Source organism: Lichenostomus cassidix, chromosome 1Aa (assembly GCF_008360975.1).
Source record: "Lichenostomus cassidix isolate B80296 chromosome 1Aa, HeHo_3.0, whole genome shotgun sequence".
Taxonomy (NCBI): Eukaryota; Metazoa; Chordata; class Aves; order Passeriformes; family Meliphagidae; genus Lichenostomus; species Lichenostomus cassidix.
Genome location: NC_139480.1, coordinates 11,282,467 through 11,304,188, shown reverse-complemented (window position 1 = coordinate 11,304,188; position 21,722 = coordinate 11,282,467). Strand labels below are relative to the sequence as shown.

General features: G+C 37.7%; 1 protein-coding gene across 12 annotated transcripts in view; it reads right to left on the bottom strand.

Annotated features, from left to right (window-relative positions):
- Positions 1-21,722, bottom strand: part of MAGI2 (membrane associated guanylate kinase, WW and PDZ domain containing 2) — a 699,878-nt gene that overhangs the window by 272,126 nt on the left and 406,030 nt on the right. For all 12 annotated transcript variants that reach the window (XM_085039895.1, XM_085039928.1, XM_085039912.1 and 9 more), the window contains one exon: positions 18,563-18,682. In XM_085039895.1, the coding sequence (XP_084896021.1) occupies positions 18,563-18,682 (120 nt within the window). The remainder of the gene's footprint in view (positions 1-18,562; positions 18,683-21,722) is intronic.

Below are 21,722 nucleotides of genomic sequence, written 5' to 3'. Positions count from 1 at the left end.
CAGCAATAATCGACAAAACTGGGAAACTGGTGATGCAACTACATCTTAAAACTCAAACATTAGACTATGAACATGAATCACCCGAATGAGACTGTGATCTCCTGAGGACCAAATCCCACTAGCCCACTCAGTGATCCACTTGTGTTCACTGTCACAAATTAATTTTCTTTGCTGATTTATAAAATATGTTATTTAATAAAAACGCCTTTTAATTAGTCAGGACTTTGACCTTACTAATTGAAACTTTATTGAAACTGGTGACAATGAAATTAAGGAAGGCAATACATAACTTCTCTGCCTTTAGATGTTGTACTCTCTTCTTGCTCATTATTCAAAACATCACAGATGCCTGTTTACTCACCTTTGAACAGACAAGGGAAGATCACCTGAATTTCTAATTTTTTTCTTAATTCTGAAATCACTGAGGAATAATCAGGATTTTTGTCACAGTAATTAGATTTGGAGTGTGAAAAGATAACCCTCACAGCCTTCTCAACTAACACGACTGCATTGGCAAAAGCCTCAGAGTGGACATATTTATACTAGCAAAGAACGCCTCTTGTTGGGATAGTTTATCTTATTCATGGAACCAGTGGGAGTTCTGTCCTTATAAAACCTCTCTTGCTAACATAAGGCACATTTTCTCAAGAATGTTTTACTGATGTGAATATATCAGCAAATATGTCTTAGTGTAAGAAGTCTTTAATTCAATTAAAAATTAACACTATTCAAGCCTTAATGTTTTTACTGGATAAATTCATTAATATTAACTTACATAATAATTATGATTAATGATATGAAAATTTTACCCTATATTCAAACAAAGTTTTAATCAAATTCCTGACATTTCCAAAGGTATTTTACATATCTCAGGATTGCCTCATGTTCTTCAGATTCACTATTTTTTATCTGGTCTTGAAAGCCCGCACTAGACCTTTTAGAAACCTTCCAGATGCCTATACATCTTCCTTTCTGTACCTTTCCTTTCTTTACTGCCTTATTTGTCTTTCATCCTACTGATGTCATTTTAGCTTAAAAAAATATGTTGCTTGGGGGGAAAGAAGAAGTAGGTTTTCCTACAAAGGTAAGTTTGATTTGCCTGGTACCTAAACGGATACCCTTGGATATTAGGAGACAAAGTGATCAGATATAGTTCCCTTTTCACACATATGTTTGAAATCTCATTTTATGGCTCTGCTTCAGAAGCAATATTATCTCAGCTTCGTGGATGTCTATTTTGCTGAACTTATTGCTGTCTTAGTACATTGCAATTGCAATCCTTGCTTTCCAATTATAGGTGAAAGGCACTCAGTTTCAGTTATTTACTCAGAGTTCATGTGGGACCATTCAGGAATGTATCTGTTGTGTAAAAATACATCTTAAACACAGATCTTCAAAAACGTTCATAAGTTTTCTAGAGAAAAAGGTATCATTGCACAGTATACCACACGAGTACCAGAATAGATAGAAAATGCAGAGTCTAGAAACTACAAATAATAATAAATGCATGAAATAAATATCTGTCTTATTAAAGACTATGAAATAATCAATGACCTGATGAACACTATTTTTTGAAGGAATATTTTTTGAAGATTATGATGAGCATTTGATTGCATTTATTAAGAAATAGTTACCATGAAAGCAAAACCAATAACTGTTGATAAATAAATTATTTCAGAATTTAAGTTATTTATCCTTATAGTTCTTCACAAACCACCATTAAAACCTTTTATGCCAAAAAAATGCTGAGGAAGCTTACAAGCTGCAAATGGGTGCTGGGCACCAGCAAGCATCATCCCAGAGGGACTAAAAAAAAAAAAAGAAAGAAAAAGCTCCTTCAGGAACAATTTATATTTGCTGCCATGAAAAGAAGAACAATAATGTGTCTAGGAATGATCCACAAGTCAGTGAACGTGTTCAGGAAAAAAACTGCATCAGTGAAGGACAAAATGAACTAATTCTAGCTAAGACAGAAAGGACATATGCTGTGCTTGGTCTGATTTGCAAATACAATGTATCAGGGGAAAATTTCTGGCATAAAGCAAAATTATTAATAAGTAATGATAGCTGGTAGCCAAGCCCCACTAGAGGAACAAGGAGGTCCTAGTGGGGAGTGTGAAGCTTCCAGGCTGCCTCTGAGGGCAGGGAGTTCTTTTCCCAGCATTTTTGAAGGCAAGAACTGGAAGTCTTGCTGCAAGACCTCATTCCTCTGAACAGGAGGCCTGGGTGAAGAGGCCATAGGGACCAGAGCACTATTAACTTGATTCTCCTCTGTGCCACAGAACATAAAGTTTTCTAAACCAATTCTAGTGAATTAAAGCAGAGATGCTTTCTGTGCACTTTTTCTATTAAAAAAAAGTTACTTTTTTTGCTGTAATAAGAATTTTCCAGATTCACTTTTTTACCCCTTATATAGTTTCCAGTCATCCTGCATAAATTTGCAGTACCTCAGTTTTAGTTTCTTCCAGACTAACATCCTGCAATTTTCCATCACTACCAAAGGATATTTAATTTTAACACCACCTTAACCCTTTTAATTTAAACTGTAAATAATAATTTCTTTCAGACTTTCCATTACTTTTACAGCTTGATTCTTCTTCTCCCTTCCTGTGATGCTGTGTGATGAGGACCCAGGTTACACATGCCAAACCCACCCAAGTGCTATTGAGGAGAGTGTTAAAGCAGTGAATCTGGTGGAGAAACAACAGTGAGCACTGACTGGAGGAGCTGCAGTGAAGTGACATGTTGATAACTTACACCTTGGATTCAGAATCTGAAGCATTTCAGTGCCAAGAAACAAGTGGGAAAAAAAAACCCATGAAAGAATAGTATCAGAGTATTGCACTGGCTCTAAGAATACTTAGAAAGTATTTAGGAATGGTTAAGTTAGACTCAACTAATTACAATCCAGAATGCATTGTGGGGAAAACTCAGGGAGAAATATGATCATTACCTCTCATAGGAGGGTCAAACCCAGAGTAAGAAGAAAAATTATTTGAATGTCCTCTGTGGATACAAATAGGAACAGTGGATTAAAGCTGTGCAAAATAAAATCTCCAGCCAAGTATCAGGAAGCATTTTCTCCCCGTTAGGATGTCAGATCACAGAGCTGTCTCCCAAGGGAGGTGGTGCAAGGAGCTTCACTGTATGAGTCATTTAAAATTAGACAGAAACAAAGCACCTGCATATACCTCAGGCAACATAGCTTCGTTGGCAGGCAGACAACCTCAGTGACCTGACAAGACTTAACCAGCTCTCCTTTCCATCATTCCATTTAATTTTAGTCTGTTCATATTAAGTAAAATGAGAAAAAATAGCATTCTGTGTAGCACTCCTGTATTCGTTTCCTCAAGTGACTGATTACAAATGAAAAATACATAAAGTGTTATAAATATTCAGAGATCTGATAGGTAAAACTAATGACTAGCTCTGGTTTGTGGTATTATTTAGGAAGTTATTTTAAAACATTCCCCCTCTCCCCCCTACTGAAATGACAAATTTTCCTCACCAGAAGGTGAGCCAGCCAGGGGTAATCAAATACATAAACAAGATTTAGTTATACCTGGGATGATTATGGTTAGGGCATTTATTTTTGGACTCCTACTGCTTGAAATATCTGCCTTTTCAGACACTCCTTAAGAATGCCAAAGCAAAAATGGTAGCAGCAGAAAAGAAGACAGTGCTGATAAGAAAACATTCACATCTGAGCAGCAAGACATTCCAAATTTGCTCCCCTGAGTTTTTCAGCAGGTATTTCAGAAGACTGAATACGTCATTTGCCTCTTTTTTTCCAGTTCAAGACACCATGGACTAAAGAGAGAAAGGACAAGATTTAGCCTTAAGCTTTGGGGGAATTTACAGGAAAGGAACACAGAGAACAAATTGATTAATTGATTCTTAATTCACTTCTGATATTGACATTCACTTGACTCTCCTCTTTAATATTATTTACAGTTATTTTCCATGATTAAAAAGGAATTATCTGTAATTATACACTGCAGAATGTGGGGGGAAAAGTAGAATGGCAAAGAAGATGTTGGTGTTCTCAAACAGGTAACCTTCATTGCAAAAGCCCCGTACCTGACCTCTTGGACTGGCAGTGAGGAGTAAATGTATTTATCAAACTTTAGGTTTGAAGAAGAGCAAATAAAATATCAATATTTAGGAGAGAGGGGAAAATGTCTGAGTACACAGTGGCCTATTATTCTGACCTCAAAACTATGCAGGGCTTTAAAACACACTTTGAAAATGAACAATGGGAACCTGATCTCTCTTCAGTTTAAGAGTTCTATGTGAACCCTTGCATAGGAAGTGACTAAACCAACATGGTTCATTCAGCCTGTTCAGGTCCATTTGAATGGCAGCACAACTGTCTCTAAATTAGTTACTCCCAGTTTTGTATCATCTACAAACTTGCAGAGGGTACACTGACCCATTTTCTGGATCATTAATGAAGGTGTTTGAGGAACAGTATTGGCCTTAGTATCAATCCCTGGCATAACACCACCAGTGTCTTACCTCCAACCTGACTTTGTATCACTGATCTCAACCCTCTGGACCTGGCTGTTCAGCCAGTTCTCAATCCATCATACAGTTCTCTTGTCCATATTTTGCCAGCTTGTCTATGAGAGGGATGTTGGAAACAGTGTCAAAGGTTTTATTAAAGGCCAGGAAGGAAACATTTACTGCCCCCTCTTCATTCCCAAAGCTGGTCACTAGATGACCTGAGGAGCAGGTCATACTCCATACCAAGCAATTCTGGCACCCTCCACACTAAGCAATTCTGAGAGCCTGTGATCTTGAGGATGACCATTTTTTGCATGGCAGACAAGAAGAGCAGGCAGACAGTGGCAATCTGTGTGTCAGATCACAGATAGCCACTGCAGCCCCAAAGTGGTTGGCACAGAGTAATATCAGGTTTACTGATAAACCTGTAACCTGACCCTTACCTGTCAGGCTTCTTTTGCAATCCTAGGGAATGTTAGAACTGACTTCCTCTGAATTCATGCTCATCAAGGCCATTGATAAAAATGGTAGCTGACCTCTGTGTCTGTACCCAGTAGATTAAAGCACTGATGCATTTCCCTGTCCTCTGTTTGATCATCAGCCCTGGAATGCAGTCCCTGTTCTGCTAAGGGCCTCTTCTGGGATCTTAAACAGGTATTCAGCTGTATAGGAGTGTTCACCTAATCTACTTAACTCCTTCAGCACATGCCTTGTAACTTACTGCACCCAAAGTTAAGAACTGAAATTCTGGATATACAGAATGCAGAGAATTTAATGCCTGTGAGGGATGATTAGGTGCACTAAGTTAAACACTTCATGTTACATAGTGTAAATAACCTCTCAGTCACCTCTCAGTCATATGTTATTTTTCCTGGTGAATTCCTGATTCATTCATACAAGGAAAAGGTACAGAATGAAATGAAAGAAGGGTATTCAATATTTATTTGAATGTTGTGTGTCTTCATAACATGTATCATGAAAACTTTCGCAGTTGATAAAGTAGATGCGCTGTGAAGAATTTTTTCAATGCCTAATCAAAAAATACAAAGGCAGCATTGGAAGTAGGTGGTTTGTTTTACCTTCTTTTGCCTTGATGACTTGTTTGGAATGGCACTTCTGAAAGTAAATACTATCTCACAAACCAATTTATTTCTGAGCATCTTTGGAATGAGGAGTGGAAAGAATGAGATAAAGCAGCAAAGGAAAGTAATTATTTTGTAAATTGCAGGTCAGCTTGAAGACTACTATAAAATATATCACTGTGCTTTGCCCAACCTTTTTTTACAAATAAAGATCATATTTGCAAGTTGAAAAGTAATTGCACTGCTGAAAACAGTGGAAACTGCAACCTGTAATTCAAACAACAAAACAACCCTCCTCCCTCCTCTCCCCACTCCCCACAGTTTTTATATACATTTAGAGCATTTTGACAGAACAAAGCCTTTCTATAGGGAAAAAACCTGTTGCAAAAAATTGCAGTCTATGTGATGCATGTTTCCTCCTGAATTTTGCTTATCTAGTTGGATTGCCACACTTCTAAAAAGGATCTCTTGAGTTCATATAAGCTGTTTCACCATTTGAAGGCATGTATAAAAGTTAGGCTCTGTACAAGCCATGGACCATTAAGATAAACACTCCAAAACCACTATATACATACAACGGAGAGAAATAACAGAATGTTCAAAAACCAGAATGATTTTCCTTTGGAAAAGACATAATCTTTTAATCTTGTGCTTGGAATGATTTTATTTTTTTCCCTCCATGTGACTTTCACTGACAAAATCAGTGGTCCCAAAGGTCAAAAACAGTTTAGGATGCAAGAAATTTCTCATAACCGATAAAACAAAAAAAAACTTGCTGAAAGCCGAGAAGGTCACAGATGCAGGCTCTGCTCCAGCTGATTCAACCTAAACCTCAGCATAGAAGATAATACCAAATTTTCACCTCACAATCCCTTAAAATATCTTTCTCTGAGCTTGCATTAAAGGTGAGGCAAGAGGGTTATTGTACTGTGGTCAGCTCAGCCTCCTCACAGAACACCTCCTGTTGACTGTGGTCCTGTTAGTGGTTTCTGCCTCACCCTCCAGTATAATCCCAGTAAGGAAAAGGCAAACCAGTCTTTTGCTTTACTCTAATCAACCAAGGACACTGTCTTCATTTCTAGGTTATTCCTTTAGGTAGAACAACCCACTCTGGCATTGATGGAAACCCCTTAATGTGGGGGTTGTAATGAGACACCAAAGGCTGGGGGCTGAGACTGTAAAGACACTGCTGGGTGAGATTATGAAGGAAATTGTTAAGTAGGGTTATAGGGGCGGCTCCTTCATTTTGTCACTTTGATTTCCTTCCTTGCTCTTTCCAGCTAAATTTTGCCACTGAGCATATAATCATGCACATCTTCATACCATCTGTCTCCTTTCACATTTTTTACAGCTGAGTCAGTCAGAGTTTTAATTCCAATTTTCATCGATCAAGAGATTTTTATCCTATCACAGAGAGAGAAGTAGAGGTTTTCCAAAGATAATAACAGTTTCAGTAGCCTGCAGAAGATTGTATTTCTATTTCTTTTAGCTGCAGAGTTTTATGCTCAGCAGACAGGTATCCAAATACAGCTGGGAAAAATATGACAACAAAACATGTGCTAGGGATTACCAACACAAGTACCTGCAACCAGAATCTCCACAGGGAGGTGAGACAGAATTTCTCTCAAAGGACTCTCAATTACGAAGTTACAACAGCCAGCGGCTTTTGGTTAAGTCTAACTCATAAAGCAAACTTGTGTCTGACATATCCCAAGTGCCAGCTTGGGATGCTCCTTCCCTTGTCACAGTCTGTCTATCCATAGCAAAAGAAGTGACAGTGCAGGATCAGCTCCACAGCCTGTACCCTCTGCTGTGGAGTCTCCAACAGGCCTGGCACACACTGGGCAAGCAAGGAGGAAAGACTTGCACCTACCTCCTTGTCTCTGTGCAAAACCCTTTCAAAGCCTTATAAGAAGACTGTTAATGGGATATTTTGTGATAGCATGCAGCCTATGCTGCCTACTGTAGTAGCAAATAGGAAACTGACTTGCTTTAGATAAATCCTTTGGAGTTATTATGAACCAGACTGAATATAATCGTCTTTAACAGAATGTGTTAAAAATGCTGACAATAATATTGTTCCATACCAGAATCTGTGCTTTAAGGTTTTTTAGTTGTGAATTAACTCTCCTAGTGAAGCTTTAAGCGATGAAATCATTGAGCTTTTCCATTCACATGTGGTTAAGCTGATATATTTCTTATTAAACTGGGCAAGAAAGCAGCTGTGAGCTACACCATTTCCTGATCTCCCCAGTGGTGGGATCTTCCACCTCCTTAGAGTGAGGGAACACTGCACTCCCAGCTGCAAGAGCCATTCAATCCTCACTGTATTTATCTACCTTATAAATACTTCGCCACTTTTGACTAATTTACCAGCAGCCTTTTATTCATCACAGCACCCATCTCTTCTCCTTTCCTCACTTATTTTCCATAGTGACATCTTCCCACTTGCATAACTCCTCGCTCAACTCATCATTTGCTTTACCTTTTCTGTTCTTGTTAGCACCTGCTCTTACACAATCTCTTTGTATCTCCTGCTGTTCCTGATGTGCTCTCAGGAAGAATTATTTATAGACACACTATGATGTCACCAACTTCAGGCAGATGAAGCTGGAAGGGACTTCCAGAGATAATTTTGTCCAACTCCCCTAATTAAGGAGGGTTACTCAGAGCAGGCTACCCATGGTTAGATGGCTTTTGAATATCTCCAAAGATGGAGACTCCACAACCTCCTTGGGCAACCTGTGCCAGCACTTGGTCACTTTCACAGTAAAAAGCATTTTATAATATTCAGACTGAAGATGTGTTTCTGTTTGTGCCCCTTGCCTCTTCAATACCTCTCTTTACCTCTTTCATCTCTCTCTAAGTGTTCTGAAGTACACCTGTGGCAGCCGTCACAGTGCTGGTCCACGAACACCCACTGTTTGGCATTCAGCTGGTTTCCCTACTGACTCCTTCCATCATTGTCCTTCATCTTATGATATACTTGAAAATTCTCAAAAGAAAGCACTTTCTCTATTTGTTTTCTGCTTCTGCAGCACCTGGGCAATGATTTCCAGTCTATGCCTGGGGTTCTCTGACACCACGTAAATACAAATAGCAAAAATTCTTTCATCTAAAGCTCCTAAAACCTTGTTAGAGAAGAGCATTCATATTCACAGAACACAGAGGGAGAACAACTTTATAATTTCCCTACAATCGACCTCAATGTCTGTGGAAGACCCTGCAAATGTGTTTACCCATGGACAGAAAAAGTATTTGATTTCTCATCACCAAAGTGAAAGTTCAGTATTCTCATCAGGCACATCGCTATGCAATTCAGACAGCCTTAAAGATTTTTTTTTTTAAATTGTAGATTTTTTCTCCTGTAGTCCTGAATTCATTGAGAGAGTACGTAACATAATTTGGTGGTGGACTTAGATCAAAGCAAGATTTTTTGTCTGATCTTCAGCAGCCTTGAGGATGCTCTAAATCATGTCAGATATCAGCCAGCCATGGTCATGGCTGTCTTGCATCCTTCCAGGTGATGACTGAAGGAGCTTAGACATACCCTTAACTGAGTCTGGAAACATACATCTGGATCCTGAAGAGCCACTCATTTTGCATACTGTGGCACCTGTCCTGCACCATTTTCAGTGCAGGTGCACTTTCCTTGCAGGCGAAGCTTTCTGCTGCGTCAGTAGTATCTTTTAAAATTTATTCTATATTCTTGGCTATTTTTTCCCATGTGCACAAAATAAAATAACTGTAAATGTAGGTCATCACCTGTGCTTTATATATAATTCCTTAGCAGGATCTTTGACCTTGATTTCTGATTGCTTCTCCACAATTTTTCTTTTGGAAATATAAGGAGAACCTTCCATTGGCCAAACCTCCCTGTAGTTCTATTTATGCTTTCATTTACACAAGGTAAAACATAGAGTCATTATTTTTGAAAACAGTGTAAACCAAATATACAGATTTCCCTACACTTGAAAGGTTTTGTTCATTTGTTTTTAGTATCTTCAGGGTTTTTTGTTTTGTTTTTAATCAGAAACTCCTTGCTTTGAAACACAAACACTTCTTTTAGTGCTTGTGTTTTTTTGGTCTTTTATCTTGCTTTAATTAGCTCACTAGGGAAGTAATGTAACCCTATTGCAGAAAAAGCTGTATCAGTAGCTGAATCCTTCTTTTCAATTAACCATACAAATCCAGGCCTTCTTCCCACACTCATACTGCATTATTTCGCACTTGGCACAACCTACTTCTCTCAAAGTCCTTCATTATTTTAATGTTATCCTGACAGGATGCTTCCTGTCTTGTTTTGTGCCAGCAGGCAGAAGGATGCACACTTTTGTTCACCTGTCTGGAGTCCACCATAGCAACCATGACCAGGGTTACATGCAGGACTGCAAAGTCTTACAATACCTTGCTATTGAAACAGAGTAATCAAAGTGAGATTTAACACACCCCCTCCCCAATTCCTTCCAAGGCCACAAAATAGAATTTTTTGTGTCTTGCTGAAAAGCAATTTCTGCTGAAAGAACAGAAATACAGAAACTGTAATCCTTGCTAGTATACAGAAGACTTATCCTGATTTTGTAGAACATTGTGCAAACAAGGGAAGACTTTAAGGGTCAGTTTTGCTCCCCGGAAACTACTCCTCACTAGAGGTGTGTCAGGAAGGCAGAAGCACAGACAAGCAAACAAGTAGAAATAAAGAATTGTTTCCTGGTTATACAGGGCAGAATTAGGAAGGCCAAAGAAAAGCTGTAGTTGAGATTGCTGAAGGACATTAAGGGCAACAGGAGAGGTTTCTGCAGCCACAGCAGCAACTAAAGGAAGACCAGGGAGAACATGGGCTGGTGTGATAGGTGACCAAGTGATGGAGAGAGTAGGAAAGGATAACCTGATGAAGGACTCAATATCTTCATTCCCTCAGCCTTTACTGGTGATGTCTGCTGCTCACTCCCAGGCCATTCAGGTCTTCGTTTAGGAGCAAAGAATGGCAGAGACAGGTACTACCCATGGTACAGAAGGATCAAATTAGCTACTAAATAGGTCAGCTGAACATGTGAAAGTCCATAGCACTGGATAGGATGCACCTGAAAGTACCAGGGAACTGGCTTGATGTTGTTTTGGGACCATTCTCCATCATAATCTTTGAAAAGTTGTGATTAAGAGAGCAAAGAAGGCACTTGAGAAGGCACTTATTAGTCTTCAAAAAAGACAAGAAGGATTTACAGTACATACTCAGAAAAACACATAATCTTTGATTCATAAGAAGATGCTAATAGAAAGGTATTGTAGAAGCTTCAGTATAGCTTGTGTTTAGAAAATATAACAGCTTCAATATTTGTGGAATATTCCGAGATTGAGACAAACAGAAAGGGGATTTTCTCCACTCATTTTCAAAAGAACCTCCCAAACACTTTTTGGACTGCAGTTTATGGTGTTTAGCAGAATACTATTTGATACAGGAAAGTGATCACTTTTCATCTGAAGCTTCATAATGAAGAATATAATAAATATGAATGTGTAGTATCTGAGAGGATATAAAATCCAGCGGAGCTTCACAAAAACATAACAAAACGATAAATACATGTAAACTGGATATAAGAAATATTGTCTTTCAAGTAATGTACTGAAAAATGGAGATCTCTGTAACTGAGCAATGTAGCTAAACATTTCTCCAGAACACATCATAATGATTTGTAATTTGAATGTTAAATTCTTTTACATCTTTTGTAATTACTACAGGTACATATGCCTCATCAATGTGTAGCCTGATAACTCAGGTTGTACAGTTTGGTGTTTTTTTCTAACAGAGTTTGCATTCAAACTAAAACTACACAATATGTACTGCAGGCAAAGTTCAGTTAGAAATGTAACTGAAATGCAAACATGAACTGGTTGTGACCTGAAAAAACCCCACAATCAAAATCTCATGTGTCATGCAGACAGCATTAATATATACTATACTGAAGCACACAATACTATACTACAGCCTTTAATTAATCCCTCTACTAGTGCAGGAATATTTCTACTAATAACTACTTTTAAAATTTCTAAGAGATGAAACTTGGATCTCCACCTCTGGAGGTTATTCTAGCATTTAAATCACATCAGTATGAGATTTTTTTTTTTTCAGATATTGAATTGAAATGTTCATCTTTGCCAGCTTCATCACATTAGCCCTGGTTACTTATTTGCCCAACTTTGAATTATCTTTATTCATCCATTGGGTTCACACATTTTAAATTCTCTGAGCTTCTCAATCATTACTCAACAAAGCTCTGTCTGATGAGTTCTCTAAATTTATTCCCTACAGCTCTCCTGGTAATTTGCATTACTTTTGCCTGGACACTGCACTTGGTTAATACCTTTCTGGCAGTGACTGCACAGAATTCTAAAGATTAGGGCTGAGGTCTTGGGTTGAGCTGACACATGGTCTACCCAGCTTGGAAAAAGGCATGAAGGCAAAATTTCTTTCTTGATTTCCCTGCAGTTAAGATCCTCTTTGTGCTGATCTAGTTTTGATGCAAAATAAAGTACCTTGACAGTTGTTTCACTGAGCCTGTTCAAGCAGAAAGGGTTTCTGGAGCACTAAGACATCTATATTTGTGCTCTGCCCCAAGAGTAAGAGAGAAAATACAACAAAGCCAAAAAAATCTTACTAATAAAGAACTGGTGCAAGAACACAATCAGATCAAGAAGTCACTGACTGCATTTAAGATTTCTTCTCCTATCTGTTGACCTAAATGTTGAAACATCCATGCTTACATGTTCTCTGAATATGGGGGTGAAATGTGCACATCATAATAATATGAGATCTACCTCTTCAAGAGGTACTTTCAACAGGAATATGATTTTTACTATCAAGTATTTCTATCTCTTTTCATTCTACTATGCCCTTGAAAACACTTTCAGCTGTTAAAATACATGGCTTTTGAAGGACTACTTCTATTTTTATCTCTATACATCTATCCTCATGAATCCTTTGTTTTCCATTTTAAATCAGAATATTTCATTAACTACTGTGTTTAGGTCTTAGGAGGGCAGCATTTTATTATCTTCATGTTGATTAATTTCCTTTGTATCCATCTGCTGTGGAGTGCTCAGGATGTCCTGCACACAAGGGAACACTGCATACAGTAAGTGGGTGGAATTTTGAATACCTTACAATTTTTACAAGGAAGAACGGAATCAAAACTACTGGAATCAAACACCAGCTCTTTATAAAACCATTTTCACCACAAAGCAGTAATTAAAATCTCCATTGCCTACATGGAGCAGTCCTTAACTCATTTTTTAAATCTACAGATATTAAAATGAAATGTTAATTGAAAATGCATTAGCTGAACAGAAGGGTTTAGATCATTTAGGCTAAATTTGGCTTCAGAGAAGAAATGAAAGCCTATGTAAAACTTAACGTCTTCTTAAGGAGACAGTATGGGGACTGTCTCCAGGTGAATGGAATCAGAGCACCTCCCAGTGTTGTTTATTGGAAGATGTTGGAAGTCACCAGCAAGACATTGGCTGTGACCCACATTCTCTTCCCCAGCAGAGCTCATTATAATGCTGACCCCTGACGACTGTGCTTAAAACAACTGAAGTTTTGTCCTCAAATAAGCAAGCAATACAAAACACTAAGGTTTCACCCCTGGGATGTATTCAGCCTGTTTTTTAAAGACTTAAAAATTACAGATTTCTGAAGTTCTAAAGAAATCCCAGCTAACACTCATCCTTCTGCCAAATAATACTCCATCAGTGAAAAAACCATGGGTGAAATTCTATTTTCATTTAAGCCAGCTGGAAATTTACCATGGAATTCAGTGGGGCCAAGGAATGTCCATGATCATGTAAGTGGTTAAACAGTGATCTTGGAATTTTCACCAGTGAATGAATTTGAGACAATTCCAAACAATCAAACAAATATTAAAAAGTGGATTTTGGACAAAATTAATGGCACAATAACTAAAATAATTGCTTTTCATAGAATAAATTAAGGACTACTATATTAACAGCAAACAAGATGTCTTTTACAAAACATCTGTTATGGAGATTTTCTGAGACAAACAAAAATTTGAAAGAAATAAAGACTTCTACTTAGTACTCTATTCATAGGTGTACAGGTCGAATCAATTTATGTGCTTATTTTTGCCACATCTTTGACAGTAATGAGCAGGCTTTTTTAAAATGTTTTCATTTGTTACAGAGTTCCACATTACTAAAATCCCTCTTGCTTTAATGTCTTAGAAATATATTTCTATCCTTATGAATTGCCAACAACCATGTTTCTTTTTCTTACAGTATTTATACACTGAACTTTTCTTGTTATTTCTGGTACTGCCACTGCATATGTCACTTTTAAGAGGCAATTCTACCCATTCCATGCATTGCACTTAAACTCTTACATTATTAACACTTCATAATGATGTCTTACCATAACCTTCAATCATGTTCTTAACATGTCTGGGTTTTGGAAATACTGAAGCTGTTACACTCCTGTTAATAAGCATTTACATTCTCAAGCAATATGCAGCTCAAGTGCATTTTCAGTCTGCTGATACATTGCACTGGCTAAGAAATTTTGCTGCTCTAATAAGGAGATGGGAACAACATTTGATGTCAATGATCCATGAAGTCTCCATGCAAGTTTTGACATATCAGAGAGATGATTGTGCTGAGCCAAGCCTCCTGCTGGAGAAGTTGTAGAAGTTCATACACATATACACACATATACACAATTTGTCTGTCCATCACAGGTTTGTTATTCTGCATATTATAGATTGACACATTGTGTCAATTCAAGGACCATCTTCGATCTTCATTTCAGAAACCAGGAAAGGAATGTGGATTATTTTGCTGGGGCATGTCCTCCTGTGTTACATGAGTCTGCATGGCAGTGGCTTTCATTCTGCACAGCAACACCTCCTCCTCTAGCTATAGAACCATGTTATCTAAATAAGTGTGTTGGATAATGAAGTTATCATTTTGAGTCAATTCAGAATGCCTTTAATCAGTAGAGTAAATTGAAATTCTACTAAAAAGCAAACAAAGTGAAACCTTTAGGATTTGGCTGTGCTGTTATACATTGACCTTGAAATAAATGTTTGATGTGCTTCAGGCAATCAGCCCCTGCCTCAAATAGCAAGGTGACGGTGTATAATAGATTTTAAATTTTAGATACATGTGCATGATAAAATTTTTAATTTTATTATATATTCAAAACTCAATGACAACATCACTGAAGTTAACATGACTTTGACCCTTAATCTGAGTGAGAGTGGAACTGACTCTGGTATTCTTTCTCTTGTTCTGCATTGAATAATGTTACTCAGATTGACAGGGAACTTTGCCACAGGTAAGCAACATAGCAACTGTTTATGTAATGTTATGCCTGCTTAAAATAATTAATATCTATAAAGATAGCTTTTTTCCCAGCAGTTACTCAAAAAGAAAGCAGAAAAGGTCAAAATAATAATGGATTTAGTCCTGCTGAAAGGAAATATTTTCATATTTGCAAAACTGCTAAAAAAAGAGATTTGTAGAGTTTTTATCATACTATTGCTCTTTTACAGTGCTTTGGAATACTACAGTCATTCACAGTTGTCACAAAAGCAGTAGACAAAGAAAGGCGTATTCAAAGCCTAAAGTAGTAAGCAGGTCACAGAGTATCCTATTTTTAATTCTAAAGAATTTATAACTTTAAAATCTATTTAAAAGTCCAAAAATAATGTGTGCTTAAAAAAAAAAAAAAAGAACGATAAAGCTCTGCCTTTCTAAGAATGTATGCTCCTTTCACTGTTAGATTATATCCTGTTCAGGTTGGAATCACAACTCTGCTGCAATAGAACAAAACGTTTCTTATTGTTCTCACTGGTTTTGTCATTACTGTGAGAAAACATCCCCCTTCCAACAATACCAAATACTACAAGGAACAACACAAACAGCCAGTATCAGGTAAGTCTCCACTTGACCTCCTTCTCCTCTGGCTTACCTGGATATTCCTGATTCTCTTTGGAATTCACACAGTAGAAGACAAATTGACTGAAACAAACCTTCTAGTCAAAAAGTGATGATGAAAAACAACCCAAGTATGCAGTCTGTCTTTTTATCTCAACTAAATCAGAAATCCCTCATTCTTTAAAACATTTTTCTGGTATAGACAAACTGTTTTATAGTGGCTGCAGTTAGACAATCACCTAGACTGATTCAGGTCACTATAGAAACTTAGCTAAACACAGAATGATTTTCTTAAAAAAACCCCCAGAAATAATAAATATTCAAACCAATCTATTAACAATTAGAATAATTAAAAGAAGGCTAATTTGTTTCAGAAATCTGATAACCAGTGTTGATAAGGAGAGGAAAATTCATCTCCCAGAAATATACATGCTCACATAAGTTGTTTGATCTGCCCAAGAATTCAAAAATCATCTTCTCCTCATGCAGGAAATCGAAAATTTCTTTGCTCTGGTTGGTATAATTGTCACCAGTAAACTTAGTCACTGCAGTCCTAACGTGCTCAGGAAAACTTGTGACGGGATGATTAGTAAAATTTCTCCCCAAAGAATGTGTTACAGTCAAGAATTAACCAAGAAACTGGGGGTGTGAATTTGTATGGTCTGGTCCAAAAGTCTTTGTAAGGGAAGAGGAGGAATAGCATCTGTAAAATAGTTATATTTTCTCATGTGTTACCTATTATCTGCCAAAAGGCATAAGCAGATAAAATGTTATTTGTTATTTGTCAGAATGCACATCCGGTGAGCAGGAAACCTGGGACTCAAAGACAGGATTTAGGCAGACTTGGTCTGTTAAGTTTAGTTAGTTTTATGTTTAGTTTCTGATTTTTTGGCTTCAGTGAACTTGTCACCTGTGATAAGCAAATGACGAGACAGACGTTGCATAGTCACGACTTTGGACCTCTCTTCAGCAGGGTCCTCAGCTGGTTTGAGGAGTTATGCAGAATTCCTCAACCAATCTTTCACCTTGCTGTCCACTCAGCTCTGCTAGCTGGTATTAAAGACACATCTCAGTATCCCTCCAGGGACAGAAGAACTCTGTGAATTAATTTAACGTAGCAGTTCAATCTCTACAAACTTGCTGCAAACTAATGAAATTACATGGTCAAGCAATGACAGACTTTTTTTTAAAAAAAAGCACTTAAGCTTTTCTAATGTTACTTTCAAACACCTGAGGTAACAAAAAGACTTCAAGAAAGTCTTGTTATTTAATTAAGCTGTGATAAATGTAAAATTGTGGTGTTCTATTCATGCTTAGGTAACTTGTACCATTACACATCAGACTGGTGAAAAAAGTAGAAACCTGAAAGATTACATACTTTCTTTATCTGACCTTCTTTAATGGAACTCTTTGTTACAAGTTCTGTATTGATATAACTGTTAATGAAAATTTATTTACTTCACAATGGGTACTTTGTGCTGATTAGGTGGGAAAGAATTACCTTCTTTACTGCTATTTATAACACAGCTAATGATTTTTTTGGGGTGAATAGCTTCTTATTTATCTTCACATGCTTTCCTTGACAGGGACAAAGTCAGGACAAAAAGGTCTTTATTGTTTCTTTTGCTGCAAGATGAAAATATGGGGCTGATTTCTGTAAAATGGCTCTACTCACTCAGGTATTCCCACATATATGGGTTACATTTTTCCTATAAAGTGTGTTCCCTCTAATTCTAAATATTGCAGTAAAAAACCAATATCCGTTACCCAGTTGTTTAAAATACTAGTGTATTTGCAAGAAATATCTGGTTTAAAATAGTGTATCATTATTCTGGTTTTATTAAAATATCCTGCTATGTAACTGCCCACCTCTTTACAAAAGTTTCACTTTTAGGATAGCTGTGTTTTGGAAAAGGTTTAAAATCAGATGAATCACCATTTCTCCTGGGAAGCAATGTTATGCAGTAAGCTGCTGGCTCCTTGCCCCATAGACAGGCATTTCTAATACAGACATTAGGACAGTTCCTATCCCTCTGCCATATTACAAAACTAATGAGTTCTTTTCAATAACTTTACAAAGCCTATAAGATATGACACAGCAAGTTCTTCCTCTGTTACTTAAGTAGTGAGGTCTCAACTTCTGTCCTAGGTTACAATATAAATGTATTCAGTATTCTATTACCACAAGCTGTGGGGCATTAGCTGTTATCTCCTGCTAATGACTCACCCCTGATAACTGTTAATGAACTATCAAGAACCAACCACATGACTCATGGAATTATCTCATCCTGTTGTGAGATGCTCCACGCAGGAGGGAGGAGCCAAGCATTCCCACCTGATATAACCGGGTTTTGGAACAGCCCAAGTTACCCCTATCTACTGGGTTCCCAGAGGACAAGAGCTACCCCTGGACCTTCAGCTGGAGACCAGACCTTCACAGGATCACTGCTTCAACCTAACTGCTTCATTTGGGCTGCTGCCATCACCTTAACAGGGTGTCAGGTTGTATCTGACTCTGTCAGTGCTTTTCCTTGTATTATTGCACTTATTTTTGATTTTCCTGTTAAATTTTAATCCTGACTTGCAATCTCCCACAGGATTGTTTTCAAACGAATACAATTTCTGATACAGATGGATATTTGCAGCATCACACATGCAAAGGAGAAGTGTCAGCCTTACACCTGATTTCTCTTGTGGAATGTGCTTCTCCAATGTTGGAAAAGCAGCTGACATTCTGTGGAAATACATTGAGTATTTGGTGTAAAGGAGTAGTGTTTCTGTCCTGTAAGTGCAATGCATTATCATGTTTCTCTTAACAACTATAATATACTGAAATTACAATGAACCCATCTGCATTTAGATTTTACATATGAAAATATTTTCATAATGGCCATATGGCTCTTCAAAAATTTCTGATAACAGCAGCAATGACACATTTCTAACAGGATATCCCAGTGCAATTCCATCAAATTAGAAAGCAGTACAATGGAAACACGATGCAAATTTAGCAGTAAAATTATGCTTACCTTCATATGTTCCGCTTTCTAAGAGAGCACCACTTTTCTCCAGTTCCATAAAATCTTCAACAGTGATGAAAATATAGTCCACACCAGGGACTTCCCCCTCCTTATGTGGCCTTGTGGTGCCTATTAACAAGATGAAAGACACACTGTCAAGCACATGGCCTAAATGTAGAATAATCTCTTTTAAAGCCTTGGAAAATTTACAAAGAAAACCATTTACACAACATCTTCCTTGTGAGGATGCCTTTCAAAACAATATAGCTATATTTGCTGAAGCTGACAGAGGTATATGAGATGCATGTTAAAGATCATGCCAGACATTATTTGGATACATAGTTTTTCTTTAGTGAGAAAAAATAATATCATATGGTTGTTCTTTTTGTCTTACCAGAAATACCCTCAGTGACATTAGGCATTCAGAGGTAACACAAAACAATTAATCTGCTTCATGTTAAACATTTATTTAAAACACAAAATAATAGTTTTGTAAATAAATCTGTAAGAGCTGTGTTCACATTGCTTGTTTCACTGCCGTAAATGGACTTGACAAATGGTTAGGCTTTAGGGCCTGTGGGATTAAAATCACCTGCTAACCATGCTGTCAAACTGCAAAGGTGTTTATATTTAGTTATTGCCTCTATTGTCATCTCTGGATGACAGAACTCTGTAAAAGCTGACAGACAATATTACACACAGGCTGAGAAGTGACTTGGCTTAGCCAGCAGAAGTTGGGATGCTAGCAGGGAAAGGTCTGAAATTGACCTGATTTCCTAATGGTTCATTTTACTGTGGTCAGACTATCCCTGCTTTGACTGAAACCACTAAATAAGTCTCAAAATTCCATTTGTAAATAGGAGAGTTTTAGGTTCTCCTCAGTCTCAGAGTGTTTGAAACACGTTAATCCATTCTTTATCAATACTGTACTGATTACATCACACGTGCAGGGTTTGGTTTAAAGACTGTTGACACTGGGAAGTGACTAGAAACCTGTCCAACCTGTACCTCCAAGTGCTGTTACTTGAAGACACTGAGAAATAAAAGTGTTAGGTTAACTCAACTGCCTGTCTCAGAGACATTTCTCTCCCCAGAGACAGCCTGAAGTATCTAGCAAAGACTGAATAAGCCTGCCAAACTAATATTTCATAGCTAACATGGGGAATATATTTTGACAAATCTACAAATCTTCCCTCATTTCCTCTGATTCCAATTCTCTTCTCATCTCAGCATTTACAACTAAAACTGGCTGTTTGTCTCTGGGAATTTTCATACTATGATCTGGAGTCCTCTGTCTATCTGGAGTACTGTGTCAAGATTTGGGCTCCTCAGTACAAGAAAGACATGGAGCTCCTCGAGCAGATACAATGCAGGGAAAAAAGGATGACTGGGGGTCTTAAGAATCCCTCTGATGAGCAAAGACTGAGGGAGTTGGGCCTGTTCAGCCTTGAGAGGAGACTGCTGAGAGGGGACCTCATTAATGTGTATAAATATCTAGAGGGATGGCAAGAGGATAAAGCCAGGCTCTGCTCAGTGGTGCCAACCACTAGGACATAAGGCAATGTCTGATGCACAGAAGTTCCATCTAAATATGTGGAAGAACTTCTCACTGTGCAGTGACCATGCTCTGGAACAGATTGCCCAGAGAGGCTGTGGAGTCTCCCTCACTGGAGATATTCCAGAACCATTTGGATGCAATCCTGAGCCACGTGCTCTGGGATGACCCTGCCTGAGCAGGGAGGTTGGACCAGATGACCACTGTGGTCCCTTCCAGCCTGACCCATGAATTCATTTCCCATGGATTTTTTGACCTCTGGGGATGCAGCAGCATCCCCAAAGATCTCCAGCCCTTTGTGAGAACTATGTTGAAGCACAGGGATTCTGGTGAGCCCCTGAGCTCCTGGGTCCTTTCTACTTCTTAGAAGCACTGAATCTTCACAATCTCTGTCCAGCGCTGCTACTTTCAAAAGCAGGAAAGGTGCTCCCCCAATATTTCTTTTTTTTGCTTTTTTTCCATGCAGTTATGGAAAAGAAAGAGAAACAAATTTATTTATATGTCAGCATAGGAATATGGATATTAATTAAAACTCCCAGAACCCTGACAGGAAAGACTCAGAAAGGTGTTTGCTCAGTAATTTAGACATATTTTAGAGAACTCCATCCTTGCAATACATAATCTGTATTTTACACTCTTTAGCAGCATCACAAGGATAATAGTGCAATAGTCATGCTCCTGTACAGTCTATATGATGGTCAGGAAAGTAGAAGAAAAGGCCTTACTCCCTGCATGGTCCAATACTCAGATAGTGTGCTCACAGGTTTCAATGCTACAAGCTTACAGGAAAGTTATAAATATTTCAATTATTACTTTTTTTTGGTTACGAGAAAACATGGTACACCACTATCCAAACATCTTCATACGTATAGCTGATTTGTATTTGGATTCACAGATTGGTTCCTCTTGCATGAGGAAATTTCAAAAGCAAAGGTATGTCTTTGGCCAAGAATTTACAGTGTAAATTAAGAGCACAGGAAAAACAATAGTCCTTTTTGCACAATGATCTACTTCTAGAGTAATTTTCTAAATGTATGGAAGCAAATCATATCTAATTTTGCTTATCTGTTCCAAATGTAACAAAATGTAATGAGAAAAATGTCTTTAATATATGAGGCCATTTTATTAGACAATCTACTGAAAATTTGTTTTGTAATTCTGCTCTGTACAACAGCTTGTTGTGGAACATGGTATGCCAGGCTGTCATATATTACAATAGCTGGAGGGATCCCTCGTGCAGAAACAGACTGCTAATCTTTAATAAACTTCAGCTGAGCCCTTGGTATGACCTTGTATATACTTTGCCTTAGAAAAATTCAACAATACTCAATTAGCTCTTTTGTTTGTTTGCCAAATTACTCTGGAACACTGTTGCTGTGAGGAACTGAAATGTATGGGAAATTATACCTATCTTGTCAAATTACTAACTGCATTAAGCAGAGAAACACCACATTTGTCTTGATCTACTGAATTTCCAGCTGAAGAGAATAATAAGCATAATTTTCAAGTAAAGTGATTTTAGATGTACTACAAAGTCAGAAGCTTCAAGTGTTTATGACAATTCTCATAACAACAACATAAAACACAATGGCATAAATTCCCTCCTTGCCAATG